Consider the following 15,838-nt stretch of genomic DNA (forward strand, 5'->3'; position numbering starts at 1 on the left):
TCATAATATCTCAACAAAATTAAATGAAATATATATTTTTACTATTTTGCCTTTATAAACATAATTTTATTGTTATCAATAGAGATTAAAAAAATCATATTTAAATGGAATTAAAAATAAACAAAATTATTTTTATAATATTTTTATTTTTTTAAATCATTAATTTAAATTATGAAATTAGTTTTAAAATTAAAAATATTTGTTGTAATTATAGTTTTGAAGATTTCATGATTTTTATCTTATTACTTTGAAAAAATTGCTTTAATAAGAAAGTATTTATTTTAATGGTTTTAAATATTTAAATATTTATTAAAAAATATTTAGGATTAGTGTGGAGATAAATTAGGTAATTTTGGAATGGAGAAATTTTGAATATTTTGAAGACTTTAATTCGGCCAATTACCCTATTTACACTTTCAAAATTATTGGAAGGTTGGTAAATTAGTCTTAAAAATATTATTTTCTTGATTAATATTATATATATATATATACATGTGAGTGTTTACATTACTTTTGAAATAATAAACACCATATGTTTAATTTGCAAGTTAGAAAAAATAATAATAATATTTTACGAGACATTTAAAAAGTATTTATTATATATTCTATAAATTTGAAAAAAAAAATATTTGATGATATCTAATTTATAAGTTAGAACAAACAAATAATACTAATATTTTATGAAGTGTTTAAAAATTATTTAATATGTATGAGAAATAATATTTATTATATATTATGTAACTTTTCAACATATTTAAAAAATGTTTATTATACATTATGTAAATTTGAAAAAGAATAATATTTAATGAGGTATTTAAAAGTTATTCACTTCAAAAATGTATTTGACAATAATAATTTTTAACCATCTTTCATATTCAATTTGATGAAAAAAAAAATTCAACTTAGTTCCACTATTAAATAGGTGAGAAAATGGTAAAAGAGTCAAAGAGAGAATAAGAAATGTGAGGTGATTGGTTAGTTTTTTCATTTAATAGTCAAGGGTATTTTAAGAATTTTTTAAAGACAATATTCTTCCTCTCAATTTTTACTCTTTCATTGGGTTTTAAATTTAATTATAAGTGATAGGAGGACTTTACCTCAATTACCCAATTTAGTCGGGTTGAAAACATAATTCTCCCAAAGATTAAGGATGTCCCCTGCCTCTTCATCCTTTTCCTTCTCCCCACGTGGTCCCCAGACTTCCCCAGCTCAATCTGTATTCATGGATAAGGTCTGAGCCCGCCTGACTCAGCCTTCTTAGGCCTTTAGCACATGTAGTGAAAACGAAGTTTGGATTTTTTTTCCAGCAAAGGTAGTGGACATTTATTTTTTCAAGAAAAAAGAAGAAAGTTGGCCTATGTACTAAAATATTTACAACAAATGCACTTACAGAAAGGTAAAAGAAATCAATAGAGTAAATAAAAGATTTTGATTAGGAAGGTGAGCCTAAAGCTTTTGATGATTCAGAAGCCTTTAACGAATAAGCAGAGTGTTTCTCACTCCAAACACAGTTTTCATTTCACTAAGGCTATGTTTGGTTCTCAGAAAATTTGAGGAAAAATATAAGGGAAAGAAAATACAAAGGAAAAATAGAAGGAAATAAAAGATGAAGAAAAATAAAAAATGGATTAAAAGTTGATAAGTTATTTTTATTTTTTACTTCAAAGTCACTTTATTTATTTTAACTCATTAATATAAAGATTAAATAATTTTAAAATACATAAGTTTCTAATTAATTTTAATTATATTTGATCTTATATATTTTTCATAGGACAACCAAACATGAAAAAATCATTTTCCTTTGCATAACTAAACATAACCTAAGGAAAAATTAGTGAGAACCAAGTTGAGGCAGAAATCGAATCGCAAAATGACTGGAACAGTGAAATAAAAGCTTTTGATGATACCAAACTTGGTGTAAAGGGACTCATAGATGGATGGGTGACAAAGATCCCCCGTATATTCATCCATCCACAACATAATCTCCAGGATAATTTACAACAAAGTCTATAGCAGGTTGTGACGCAAGTGGAGTATTGTCTATTGGCACTAGTTCCGGAGGGCATGTTTGCCATTTTTTAACTTCTATAGTGTTGGCTTTTACTCGGTGTTCCTACATATGACACCAATTGTTAGACCGTGGTCAACAATTCTCTCTCTAGACGTTTGTCAGAGCAGAACCATTTGATGGCTAAGTTCAGTTGTGGAGATTTATTGACACAGTTTACTTAAGAATCAAATTCCGTAACTTTTGTTCTAATTATTTGGTGGTTTTATAGGGGATGACTGGTAACATTGCTCTTGCTTTCATGACTGTCTTTTTATTTTTTATTTTTATGGTTTTAATGCATAATGCTTAATCATTGACTGTCAATAACAGTCATTTATTTATTACATATAACGGTTGCTTGATTGTCCTATGAGAAATGCATAATCGACTCATTTATGACATTGGTTGTTCGAGTAGATGTTGCTTTGGAGTGATCTGACTTAACTGGGTGCTAAACTACTTGAAGAGTTCATTTAGGTAGGATTACCCGGATAGCTCATTGCTCAGGTACCCACAATACTCTTACTCTATTAATATTTAATACTTACCAGAAATAAAATAATAGAAAAAAACAACTTAATATTATTAAATTGTATTTAAAGTTAAATTAAAATTAAGTTCTATTTAAATTTAAGTAAAAAAAATTGTTAGATAAAAAAATAAGTTTAATTTTTTATTTTATCATCTAAATTTGTAGAATTAAAAATTATTAAGTAAAAGAAATGAATATAAAGAAACTTTTTATTTCAAACATTAATTTATATTTAAATAATAAAAGTGAAAAATTATTTGTAATCAAATAGTTATTAATTAAATCTTACATGATATATAGTTTTTGAACTTTTATAATATATGAAATTTAATGAATTAAATTTTTAGGGCCGCCCATCTAATAAGTTTTTAGGGGCATGGAAACGTGCCGCTTAAGCCTCGTAGGCCAAGTGGCTACGTCACTGTTTAAATGATTGTGGTTAAAATATAAAAATTGGTCAATAGAGGAAAAGAAAAAAGAATTTAAAGCATCTAGACTAAAACAATTACAAATTTACAAATGATTAAGAAAGAAGGAATCCAGGGGGAAGGCACGAGCCCACGCTTCCTTGTGGTTCCATATTTGGTTATTTTAAAATGGATGTAGGTGGTCATATTGGAAGAATTGAGACAAGGCTACAGATATTATTTGGATACATAAGTTTTGGCTGCAACTTTGAAATATGAGTTTAGAAGAAAAATTGAAGGAAATAAAGTAAAAAGGAAAAAAAAAATTTATAAATTTATTGGTATTTATTTTTTAATGGTAATCTTTTTTTAATTTTAAAATAAAAAGGGTATAGATATTTCATCATATTTCACTATTTTTATACACAAATATCATACAAAATTTCAAAAATAACTCAAGTTGTACGAATATAAATATGTTTGACCACACATTGTAGTTCATGACAGGGACATGAAATCAGACTCTTTCCCCCACCCGTACCGTTTGCTATTGTTTTAAAGAGTCGCATGGTTCTACCTTCCCTCTACCACAACATATTTGGCACTCATGTCCCATTGATCGATTATCTCACAGTGAACACTAATACTTGCGGTCATGATGCAGATTGCTTAGGGTTAGCAGCTCTTAACTTTTTACTAAAACAAAAACTGGGTATGAACATTTCTTGTTTAACTGGGTTTTAATTTCAAATGGTCTGCCATTTGATTTACTCAAGTAACTATTGCTTATCACAGTCTGCATCACTATGACACAATTTTGCACCTTTTTCTTCTTTTGGTCCCTATGATTCTTAGCACCTACATATATCCACCATAGAGGCATTCAGAATTGCGTCATTATATGTTCCGGATCAACTTGTAGCAACAGGGTGATGGTGTTCTCAAAGCAAGAAAGAGATTGGGACTAACCTTGTTTGAATTACTATCTGATGGTGTACTCAGTAGATCGATGTTCCCCCTATGCCTGGAGCACTAGTAATAAACAAAGGAATATGCAGATATTTACATTAAAGTATTTGCTTGGAATGGATGGTCCATCACAGTGTCATTCATACAAATCACAATCAAATGGACATACCCATTTAACCAAACCAGGATGAAACACAAATTACGTTGTGAATTCATCACGAACATCAGTTTGTCATTGGATTTTCAGGCTATAACAAATAAAAGATTTAAAAGCATAGAACAAAGAGTATTGGCAAACTCTGTAGGCCCTAGACTACTCTTGGCACATCCTTTTTGCCATCCTCCAGACTTTGTTGATTGAGGAGTTGTTAACTGAAAAGAATCCTCCAAAGTATAGGGAAGCCGCTGGCACATTTCCCTACTGCATTTTAAGGCTGTAAAAGACCATCTCGAGAACCGTTAGTTGAAAGGGATTGGTACATGTTCTGTAATTTTAAACTTGTCCATTAGGTTCCCTTGAGTGGCTCAAAAAGTGGTTGATGGTTCTTCTTCATCTCAAAATACTACAGAATTTCCGGCTATTGGATGGATGTTATATTTGGACAGTTTCTTGCTTACCCAATGTTTATTAGGATAATTGTGTTTTGGATTTAGTTGGATCCAAAAATTAAGATTTGGTCCATATAAGTTCACTATTTAAGCTCAAGACTTAGAGAAAGTGTGAAAATTGAGAAGAAGGATATGAATTTTTTATCTTTCCAAAAATGACCTTTATTGACTGTGAAAAAAAAGAGTAGAAAAAGATTAATTTAAATTTTATTCCTTTTACAAACCTCAATAAAATTTAATATAATTTAGTGATTTGGAAAAAATTACACTATTTTCTAAAAATAAATTATTATTATTATTTAAAAATCAAACATCTTGGAAAATATATATATTTAAAATTGTGTATATAAAAAATAATTAAAAATATGTCAAATTTATTTTTTTTAAATAATATATTTTAAAAAAATCAGTTTTCTAAAAATAATAAATTTTTGCAATAATTATTAAAAAAAATTAAGATAAAAAAGTTTTTCAAACATTATGATAGAAAATAGTTTTAAAGGATATATTGATATCTTTATATTTTATATTCTCCCCATCAATTATATAATTTTTATGAGACAAATCTTAATTTTTGAGTCCAATCAAGTTTAAAAGACAAATGTTTATTCTCGTTAAAAAGCTTTTAGCATCTAGAATTGTGTAGTTGGTAACCTGTCTCAAATGGGCCCAGAGCCTAACCAACTGTTCCAAATCCCTTGAGGCATGAACCCATGAGGAAAAGAAAAGTCAACCAAGCCCTGCCCCTAAAAGATTAAGGCATGTACCCCTGCCCCTGCCTCTTCATCTTTTTCATTCCACTGAGGAGAAACATGTTCCCCTGCCCCTGCCTCTTCATCTTTTTCATTCCACTGAGGAGAAATTAGTGATCACCAGTATGAATCAAGTTGAGGCAGAAATCGGATCGCAAAATGACTGGAACAGTGAAACAAAAGCTTTTGATGATACCAAACTTGGTGTAAAGGGACTCGTGGATGCCGGGGTGACAAAGATCCCTCGTATATTCATCCATCCACAGCATTATCTCCAGGATAAGTTAGTTTGTGAGGATTCCCAGTTTAGTATTCCAACCATAGATCTTCAGGGTGTCACTAGTGATGCAATTTTAAGGGCCAAAGCCATAGAGAAGATTCAAAATGCTTGTGAAAAATGGGGCTTCTTTCAGATAGTCAATCATGGAATTCCCAAGAGTGATTTGGAAGAGATGCTTGCTGGGGTACGGAGATTTCATGAGCAAGATGCGGAAGTGAAGAAGGAGTTCTACACACGCGATCTCAGAAAAAAGGTGTTATTCCTATCCAATTTTGACCTATTTCAAGCTCCGACAGCTACCTGGAGGGATACCTTGGCTCTCGTTATGTATCCTATTCTACCAGAACCCGAATCATTGCCTACAGTATGCAGGTATGTACAGCTCAAATCCAAAGTATGTTATGTTTGCTTTTTTCAGTTTAGCTGGTTATTGTGGTTTAAGACTCAAGTGACTATGAGTTGTTTCTGGTCTGCCTTAAGTTGCCCACAGAAACTGCCATGCTGTAGTTTTGCTCCTTTTTTCTTCTTTTCATTCCTATAATTCCTCTCTTTAGGTTCTACATATATCCACTCTAGAACCATGTGCGCTAAATCGAGTCACTATATGTGCTTGAACAACTTGCAGAGACATAGCGCTGGCATACTCAAAGCAAGTACAGAGATTGGGGATTACTCTGTTCGAACTACTGTCAGTGGGTCTTGGACTCAATCCAAACCATCTGAAAGACATGGAGTGTGCTGAAAGGCTTTCCTTTCTGGGTCACTATTACCCAGCATGCCCTGAGCCTGAATTGACACTGGGCACCAGTATTCACTCCGATGCTGACTTCATGACCATACTTTTACAAGACCAACTGGGTGGCCTCCAAGTTTTTCATGAGAATCAGTGGGTCGACGTTCCCCCCATCCCTGGAGCACTAATAGTAAATGTTGGAGATTTTCTCCAGGCAAGTCCACATTTCACTAAGCTTGTGTCATATATTAATTATACTGCCTCACTATAAGTGACTTGAAATCCAATATCAGGTTTGAATGCTTCACTAATTGTCACATGGATATCCTATATTGGGTGCGATTGGTATTTTAAGGATTGAGATCACTCTATTAACATGTTCTTGAAATAGGAACCACTGACTATTTTGTTTGGATACAAATTGTTCAATTGTTGCTCCTGGGAAGCAGTTAAAGATTTTTCTTCCAATGGATTGCACACATCTGAAATAGCTAGCTCATAAACACCAATTATGTGTAGAAATCATTTTAACCTTGAATAAATTTCATTTTTTTTTCCAGTAAATCACTGTTTTACCAGATTTCTTGTTTGTTTTTTATGCAGCTTCTCACTAACGACAAGCTTAAAAGCGTCCATCACAGGGTAATTGCAAAACAAAAAGGCCCAAGAATTTCAGTGGCATGTTTCTTTAGAACAGAATTTTTTGAGCCAGGAGATAACTTAAGAAGTTATGGACCAATCCAAGAGTTGTTATCAGAGGAAAATCCTCCAGTGTACAAGGAAACCACTGCCAATGACTATCTGAAGCACTACTACTCAAAAGGGTCTGGGACTTCTTCACTATTGCATTTGAAATTGTGAAGTTGGCCATGGGGTTTGCTTTGGTAGCCCAAAAACTGGCTGCTGCATGTCAAAAATTATGGGTGTAGTGCCTCAACAAATTTCTAGCTCTTCCATGCTTATTAAATTTAAGCATTCTTTCCAGCTTACCTGGTTTTTGTTTCAATATTAAATGCTCTCAGCATTTAGAATTTATGGTTGGAACCTGTCTTTGATTTGTCAACCGAGTGATATGAGCTTAGGAGGAAAACCTGAAGTGAGGCCTAAACCCTGGGTTTTACAAAAGCTTTATCCAGAGGTTAATGTCGCCTGAAGGCCTAAGCCCTCCGACTTAGCCTGTGCTTTCTTGCCATCATTTTTAGCTCAAATAGTTGTACGGTATTCTTACCCTGAGCAAGTGCACTGATCAAAGAAAATTGGAAAGATCTATGGACTAGATGTGTTTGCATCTTCAAAGAGTTTCTGAGGACTGCATTCCATTTTCTTGTTCATGATTGACCAAGTTGAATTTGGCTATAGCATCCCAAATGCAGTTCCAATCCGTGGATGCGTGCTTATTGAAATCACGTTAGGATGTGTGCTTATATAGAAAGTTCAATACAAGGAGCCTGGTACTTCAGGCTTCTAAGCTCCGATATGAATATATGATAAGATCCATAATTCACCATTACTTCTTTCATATAATCTTTACAAAGGATCCTTTGGAAATTGCATGTGACTCAACTAGGTCTTCTCTTGTGTTGTGGCATTAAATCTCTCCCTTTTGCCTTTCAGTCCTTAGGCCATACCACAAAGATAGACTTCTCCTCCATATCATCTTCAATCCTCATCAAGGACAGATTTGTATCTTATTTGGTAGAAAATGTCAATCACTTGAGAACAAAATGTCCATCTCAATTTCTCATTTAAAAGGATCCGTATAACATCAAGCATGCATAATGACTGGTTTGGAATGTATCATTTCTCCATTTTTTTCATGTTGTATAGCTCATCTTTTTTATTTGACAATAACTTAAAAAATGTCGGTCAAATGCGTGCAAGTTTACTAATAATTTTAGTAGGCATCGGTATGCATGAACTAAAATACATTCAAATCTCTATTGAATTAAATTTTTAGGGCACCCAACCAATATTTTTTGAGGAACCGTGCCACCTAGGCCATGTAGCTACGTCATAGTCTAAATAATTGTGGTTACAATATAAAAATTGGTCAATACGAAAAAGATTTTAATAATAACAGGAAAAAGATTTAAATAAGAAAAAATGGATTTTTCCCTTTCTGTTTTTTTTTTCTGTTTTTTTTTAATTAATTAATTTATTTTTATTTTTATTTTAGGATGGAGGAAAGGCGAGCCTCACGCTCTCATGTGGCTCTTTATTTATTTATCTTAGGCTGTGATGCTGGAAAAATGGAGACAGCTGCTGATTTTATTTTGAAATATGTTTTGATTGCAACCTTGAAATCTGTAAGTTTATGTTAAAATTTGGGGGAATATTTGCAAGAAATAAGATAAAAAGAAAAAAAATAAGGAAAACCCAAAAAAAAAAAAAAAGGGGGAGAAAGAAATGGCACAGTAGCTCGATGTTCCCCCTATGCCTGGAGCACTGGTAATATACATTGGAGATCTTGTATAGGTAATTCTACATTCTTGTATTGGGAAGCCACTGGCTCATTTCCCTACTGCATTTTGAGGCTGCGAAGGACCGTCTCCAGAACTGGGATTGGTACATGTTCTGTAATTTTAAACTTGGCCATTAGGTTCGCTCCAGTGGCTCAAAAACTGGTTGATGGTTCTTCTTCATCTCAAAATTCTGGACTGCAGAATTTCCACCCAATGTTCATTCTCCTTAAAGGCATTTAGCATCTAGAATTGTGTAGTTGGTAACCTGTTTCAAATGGGCCCAGAGCCTAACCTACCATCCCAAAGAGGCATGAACCATGAGGAAAAGATTAAGGCTCTATTTGATAATTATTTTTTAAAATAATTTAAAAAAATAATATTTGATAATAGTGTTTTGAAATTGTTTTATGTTGTTTTATAAAACAAAAATCTATTTGAAAACTTGAATTATTTTTAACTTATTTTTAATATTTTTAAAAATAATCTTTATATAGAGTGTTTTATTTTTAATAATTCTATATACTTATATAATTATTTTTTAAAATAACCATAAAAATAAGTAAAAATAACTAAAATATGTTATTTGAAACACTCTATTTTTTGTTCTTAAAAAATATAAAATATAAAACAAATTCTAATTATAAAAAAAAATTTAATTTTTTTTATTTTGAAGACTAGAAAACTATTCTAAAAAATAATTATTTCATCCATACTCATGGATAAGGCCTGAGCCCATGTGACTCGGCCTGCTCTTAGGCGAACATGGAGTGAAAAGGAAGTTTGCCTTCCTTTTTTTTTTTTTTTTAAAAAAAATTTTTTAGGGCAACTTCGCTTTTTCTAAAAGAAGAAAGTTGACATTTGTACTAAAATATTTACAACAAAAGCACTGACAGAAAAGGAAAAAGAAATCAATGGAGTAAATAAAATATTTTGAATAGGAAGGCGAGCCTAAAGCTTTTGATGATTCAGAGGCCTTTAATGAATAAGCAGAGGGTTTCTCACTCCAAACATAGTTTTAATTTCACTGCGGAAGAATTTATGATCACCGGCATGAACCAAGTTGAGGCAGAAATCGGATCGCGAAATGACTGGAACAGTGAAATAAAAGCTTTTGATGATACCAAACTTGGTGTAAAGGGACTCGTAGATGCAGGGGTGATGAAGATACCTCGTATATTCATCCATCCACAGCATAATCCCCAGGATAAGTTAGCTTGTAAGGATTCCCAGTTTACTATTTCAATCATAGATCTTCAGGGTGTCAATAGTGATGTAATTTTAAGGGCCAAAGCCATAGAGAAGATCCAAAATGCCTGTGAAAAATGGGCCTTCTTTCAGGTGGTCAATCATGGAATTAACAAGAGTGATTTGGAAGATATGCTTGCTGGGATACGTAGGTTTCACGAGCAAGATGCTGAAGTGAAGAAGGAGTTATACTCATGTGATCTACAAAAAAGGTGGTATTTCTATCCAATTTTGACCTATTTCAAGCGCCGACGGTTACCTGGAGGGATACCTTGGGTCTTAATATGGATTCTATTCCACCAGACCCGGAAACATTGCCTGCAGTATGCAGGTATGTCAGGACTATATTGACATGCACAACACAAATCTTGCTCAGTTTAGTAGGTCTTAACTTCGACTAAAACCAAAGCTAATTATGTTTGCTTTTTTGTTATTGTGGTTTGATTTTAACTGGTTTTCCATTTGGTTGATTCAAGTAACTATGTGTTGCGATCTGAATTAAGTTGCCCACAGAAACTGCCATGCTGTAGTTTTGCTCCTTTTGTCTTCTTTTCGTTCCTATAATTCCTCTCTTTAGGTTCCACATATATCCACTCTAGAACCATATGCTCTCAATTGTGTATATGTGCTTGATCAACTTGCAGAGAAATAGCCATGGGATACTCAAAGCAAGTACATAGATTGGGAATTACTCCGTTTGAGCTACTGTCAGTGGGTCTTGGACTCGATCCAAACCATCTGGAAGAGATGGAATGTCCTGAAAGGCTTTCCCTTCTGGGTCACTATTACCCACCATGCCCTGAACCTGAATTGACACTGGGCATCAGAAGTCACTCTGATGCTGACTTCATGACCGTACGTTTACAAGACCAACTGGGTGGCCTCCAAGTTTGTCATGAGAATCAGTGGGTCGATGTCCCCCCCATCCCTGGAGCACTAATAGTAAATGTTGGAGATTTTCTCCAGGCAAGTCTATATTTCACTAATCTTGAGTTACATATTAATTATACTGTCTTACTATAAGTGACATGAAATCCAACATCAGGAATGCTTCACTATTTGTCACATCAATATCCTATTTTGGGTGCCGCTGGTGTTGTAAGGATTGAGATCACTCTATTCAATGGTTCTTGGGATGGGAACCACTGACTATTTTGTTTGGATACTAAATTTTCAATTGTTGATCCTGGGAAGCAGTTAAAGATTTTTCTTCCAATGGATTGTACACATCTTAGATTTCTAGCTCATATACACCAATTATATGTACAAACCTTCTTATTCTTGAATAATCTCAATTTTTTCCTGTAACATTAAATCACTGTTTTACTAGATTTCTTGTTTGTTTTCATGCAGCTTCTCACCAACGACAAGCTTAAAAGCGTCAATCACAGGGTAATTGCAAAACAAGCTGGCCCAAGAATTTCAGTGGCATGTTTCTTTAGAACAAAACATGTTGACACAGGAAATAACTTAAGATGTTATGGACCAATTCAAGAGTTGTTATCAGAGGAAAATCCTCCAGTGTACAAGGAAACCACTGCCGAAGACTATCTGAAGCACTACTACTCAAAAGGGTCTGGGACTTCTTCACTATTGCATTTGAAATTGTGAATCAGTTGGCCATGGGGTTTGCTTTGGTAGCCCAAAAACTGGCTGCTGTATGTCAAAAATATGGGCGTAGTGCCCCAACAAATTTCCAGCTCTTCCATGCTTGTTAAATTTGAACATTCTTTCTTGCTTACTTGGTTTTTATTTCAATATTAAATGCTCTTAGCATTTAGAGTTTATGGCTGGAACCTGTCTTTGATTTAGAAACCGAGTATAATGTAATTCTAATTTTCATGTGTACTTTTCTTTTTTCTCCTTTAATCTGTTAGATTTTGAGAGGTAGTCATATGCACAGACATTGAATCTAACTACAATTAAGTCATCCAGGGAGTGTAAAATGGGCGAAAGCCTGACCTCCCATTTTGGCATGTTCCAACTCACTTATGGGATGATATGAGTTTGGGAGGAAAACCTGAAGTGAGGACTAAAACCTTGGTTTTACAAAAGCTTTATCTAGAACTTAAATGTCGCCTGAAGGCCTAAGCCAGAGCCCACCGACTTAGCCTGTGCTTCTTGCCATCATTTTTAGATAAATAGTTGTTTGGCATTTTTACCATGAACAAGTGCACTGATCAAAGAAAATTGCAAATATCTATGGACTAGATGTGTTTGCATCTTCAAAGAGTTTCTGTGGATTGCCTTCCATTTTCTTGTTTGTCATGATTGACCAAGTAGAAGTTTGCGATAATATCCCAATTTCAGTTCCATTTCACTGTTGTGTGCTCATTGAAATCACTTAGGGTGAGTGGTTATATGAAAAGTTTGATATAAGGAGCCTGGTACTTCAGGCTTCTAAGCTTGGAAAGGAATATATGATAAGATCCACAATTCACCTTCAACTGGATCTTCTCTTGTGTTGTGGCATTAAATCTCTCTCTTCTGCCATTTAGTCCTGAGGCCATACAACAAAGAAAGACAGGCTTCTCCTCAATAAATTGTCATCTTCAATCCCCATCAAGGAAAGATTTTTATCATTTTTGGTAGAAAAATGTCAATCACTTGAGAACAAAATGTCCATTTCAATTTCTTATTTTAAAAAGGCCGTGTAACATCAAGCATGCATAATGACTAGTTTGGAACATATCATTTCTCCATTTCTTTATGTTGTATAGCTGATCTCTGTTATCAAACAACAAATTAAAAAATGTCCGTCACTCAAATATAAACCAAACATGTGCAGGCTTACTAATAACTTTAGGGTGCATTTGGTATTCATGAAGAGGACAATTCAACGCAGGGTAGGCCCCAAACTTCTACAAATCATTGAAAAGAGGTTGCTGCACACTACCACATTCAAAGTAGTGGATTTGGTACCTAGCAGAAATTCTGAGTAGCTTTGGTTGCTCCCCGATCATTTGGGTAAAGCCTCTTTGACCCTGTACTTTGAAGGGCTAGTTAAACTGATGTCTAAGTAGTAGACGAAGTCTTGTTCATTCATTTATGGATAGGAACATTGTAAAATAACATTGCATAATATTTAGAGTTGATTGTACCATGGACTTGATCTGAAAATGGTAAGTGTTTATTCATTTGGAATTTGGAATCCAAAAGAGGAACTTCCATCCCTGGAACTGAAGCATTGAATCTAAAATACATCCAAATCTCTACACCAAAAACCTGGTGGTAGTTTCCTTGCAGAGAAAATTCTTCTTTGTGACACCTTAGACAATGAAATTGTACAGTGTTGTGTCACCAAAAGGAACGCTACAGTATGCTTATTGTGGGTTACATTTCATTATGCATGTAGATTGCATCTTGTTCTGCATTGAAAGAGACAATTGATTCAATTCTCTTCCAGATTGGTATGCAGCCTGTGGAGGCTGCAGTTTGATGTTATTGTCAATGTAGGCGCCACCTTTACTATGTATTCATAAAAAGTCACCGCTTCATTACATGGCAGGGCCCCAACAAGTAGTTGAAGACATTTCAGTTCTGGCATATGTTTTGAGCGAATTAGTGTGTACTTAAGATTCCCTATGTCGCTACCTTTTCTTTAAGCCTTCTCCTCTTGACTCTCCAAGGAGTGATTGTGCTCACAAGCATGGCCGTTGTGCAAGAAGAAATTGAATCTAAATATGACCGAATTATTGAGTTGAAAGCTTTTGATGACTCGAAACTTGGTGTGAAGGGGCTTGTTGATGCTGGGCTGGCAAAGATCCCCCGGATGTTTATCCATCCACAACATAATCTCTATGAGAAATCAGGCCCCATTGACTCTCATTCTAATATTCCAATCATAGACCTTGAAGGTGTCAAGAATGATGTGACTCTCCATGCTAAAATCATCAACGAAGTTCAAAAAGCTTGTGAAAACTGGGGCATCTTTCAGATAGTCAATCATGGAATTTCAGAAGGGATTTTGGAGGAGATGATCGAAGGCATACGTAGATTTCATGAGCAAGATGCTGAAGTGAAGAAAGAGTATTATACTCGTGATTTTACAAAAAAGGTGATATTTTTGTCAAATTTTGATCTATTTCAGGCATCATCAGCCTCCTGGAGGGATGCCCTTTTGAGTACCATCACTCCTAATCCCCCTGATCCCATACAACTGCCTTTAGTATGCAGGTACATCATAAAACACAGCACCATTGGCAAAACTAAGTCAATGACCTATTTCCAAATGCTGCAATTGTATGTCTAATTATATGTGCTTGATCGCCTTGCAGAGATATAGTGGTGGAATACTCGAAGCAAGTAAAGCATTTGGGGTATACTCTGTTAGAATTGCTATCTGAGGCTCTTGGACTTGAACCAAATCATTTTAAAAACATGGAATTTGCTAAGCAGGGTTTCTTCTTGGCTCAGTACTATCCTTCATGTCCTGAACCCGAATTGACGCTGGGCACCAAACGCCATACTGATCCTAACTTTCTTACTATTGTTTTACAAGACCAAGTAGGTGGTCTCCAAATTCTTCATGAGAATCACTGGATGGATGTTCCTCCCATACCTGGGGCCCTAGTAATAAACACCGGAGATGTTCTGCAGGTGAATCTAACCATTATATTACACTTGATTTACTTGTTCTATTAGTTCACTTCCTCCGTCATAAAAGACTGGGACCTTTCTTCTTTGACCGAATAATTGTGCAGGACAGCACGTATTCTCTTATAAGGGTATATTTCATATTGAAGAGTAGAGACAAATTCATTCATCTGTAATTAGTTGGAGTATCAGTGGACATGATATTTCAGATTATTAATCCATGATTAAAACCAACTTTGTTTTTTGTTGGACTTTTTCAGATTGTAACCAACGGCAGGTTTAAAAGTGTAGAACACAGAGTACTGGCACAGCATGAAGGTCCAAGAATTTCAGTGGCGTCCTTCTTCAACTCATGTTTCCCACCATCCTCAAAAGTTTACACACCGATTAAGGAGTTGTTGTCTGAAGAGAATCCTCCAAATGATAAATAAATCACAGTAGGAGAGAATGGTACCTAGTTCAGAGCAAAAAGAGCTTGATGAGAGTATGGCGGCCCTGGTACAATTCAAGCTCTTTGGCAATAGAGATGGAGAAGGGTCACCGTTATGGATGAGTAAGGTAGTGGATGCTTTATCGTATTTGTGAATGTTTGGTTGTCATCTTAAATGGCAACATAGGTCGAAACTGGGTGTTTAATATCATTTATGCTGGCATATTCTGAAGCTTGAAACCTCTGCTGTTGTAGTTTTTATGGGTGGAAGCCCCTTATTATTATAGCCTATTATGTCGACACTTGATCAGTTATATTGAAGTGTGATATTTTTTAGCTTGATCGAATGGGCTGGATGATCTGAATTATGACCAATTGCTTTAGTTTTTAGGTTATTGGATAGAACTTTGATCTAATAAATAAAATCCTAATTTCATAATTCTGCAATATTATTTGAATATCATAATAATGCAACTAGACCCACAAAGTAAGAACAAAATTATAGAACGATTGCATTTCTTTTGTTGTGATGCCACAATCAAAACCAATGATAGGGTGAATAAACAAAGAAAATGAAACCATGAAACACAAAGCACACAATAATTTATGTCGTTTGATTCTAAGGGTACATAAAGACAACAAGGAAATATCACTATTGTGTAAGGAGATTACTATCAATCTCTCATATCCCAAAGGCCCATATATAAAAAAATCTTTTAGGCAAAAAATTTTCATAAATTTTCTTTATTATATAATTAAGAATGTATTATATA

The 15,838-nt window shown here is 34.2% G+C and overlaps 2 protein-coding genes and 1 pseudogene across 2 annotated transcripts; all 3 read left to right on the plus strand.

Moving 5' to 3' along the window:
* Window positions 1-5,291: 5,291 nt before the first annotated feature.
* On the plus strand, window positions 5,292-7,365 carry LOC100264824 (1-aminocyclopropane-1-carboxylate oxidase homolog 1). The gene is made up of 3 exons (XM_010651757.3): window positions 5,292-5,971; window positions 6,225-6,546; window positions 6,936-7,365. The coding sequence occupies exons 1-3, from the start codon at window positions 5,445-5,447 to the stop codon at window positions 7,191-7,193; spliced, it is 1,107 nt and encodes a 368-aa protein (XP_010650059.1). The 5' UTR covers window positions 5,292-5,444; the 3' UTR covers window positions 7,194-7,365.
* Window positions 7,366-9,760: 2,395 nt separating this feature from the next.
* On the plus strand, window positions 9,761-11,887 carry LOC104879285 (1-aminocyclopropane-1-carboxylate oxidase homolog 1-like; annotated as a pseudogene).
* Window positions 11,888-13,627: 1,740 nt separating this feature from the next.
* Window positions 13,628-15,407, plus strand: LOC100257959 (1-aminocyclopropane-1-carboxylate oxidase homolog 1). The gene is made up of 3 exons (XM_010651758.2): window positions 13,628-14,215; window positions 14,317-14,638; window positions 14,896-15,407. The coding sequence occupies exons 1-3, from the start codon at window positions 13,689-13,691 to the stop codon at window positions 15,064-15,066; spliced, it is 1,020 nt and encodes a 339-aa protein (XP_010650060.1). The 5' UTR covers window positions 13,628-13,688; the 3' UTR covers window positions 15,067-15,407.
* The last annotated feature ends 431 nt before the right edge of the window (window positions 15,408-15,838 follow it).

The sequence above is a fragment of the Vitis vinifera genome, chromosome 5 (genome assembly GCF_030704535.1).
Source record: "Vitis vinifera cultivar Pinot Noir 40024 chromosome 5, ASM3070453v1".
In the NCBI taxonomy this organism is placed as follows: Eukaryota; Viridiplantae; Streptophyta; class Magnoliopsida; order Vitales; family Vitaceae; genus Vitis; species Vitis vinifera.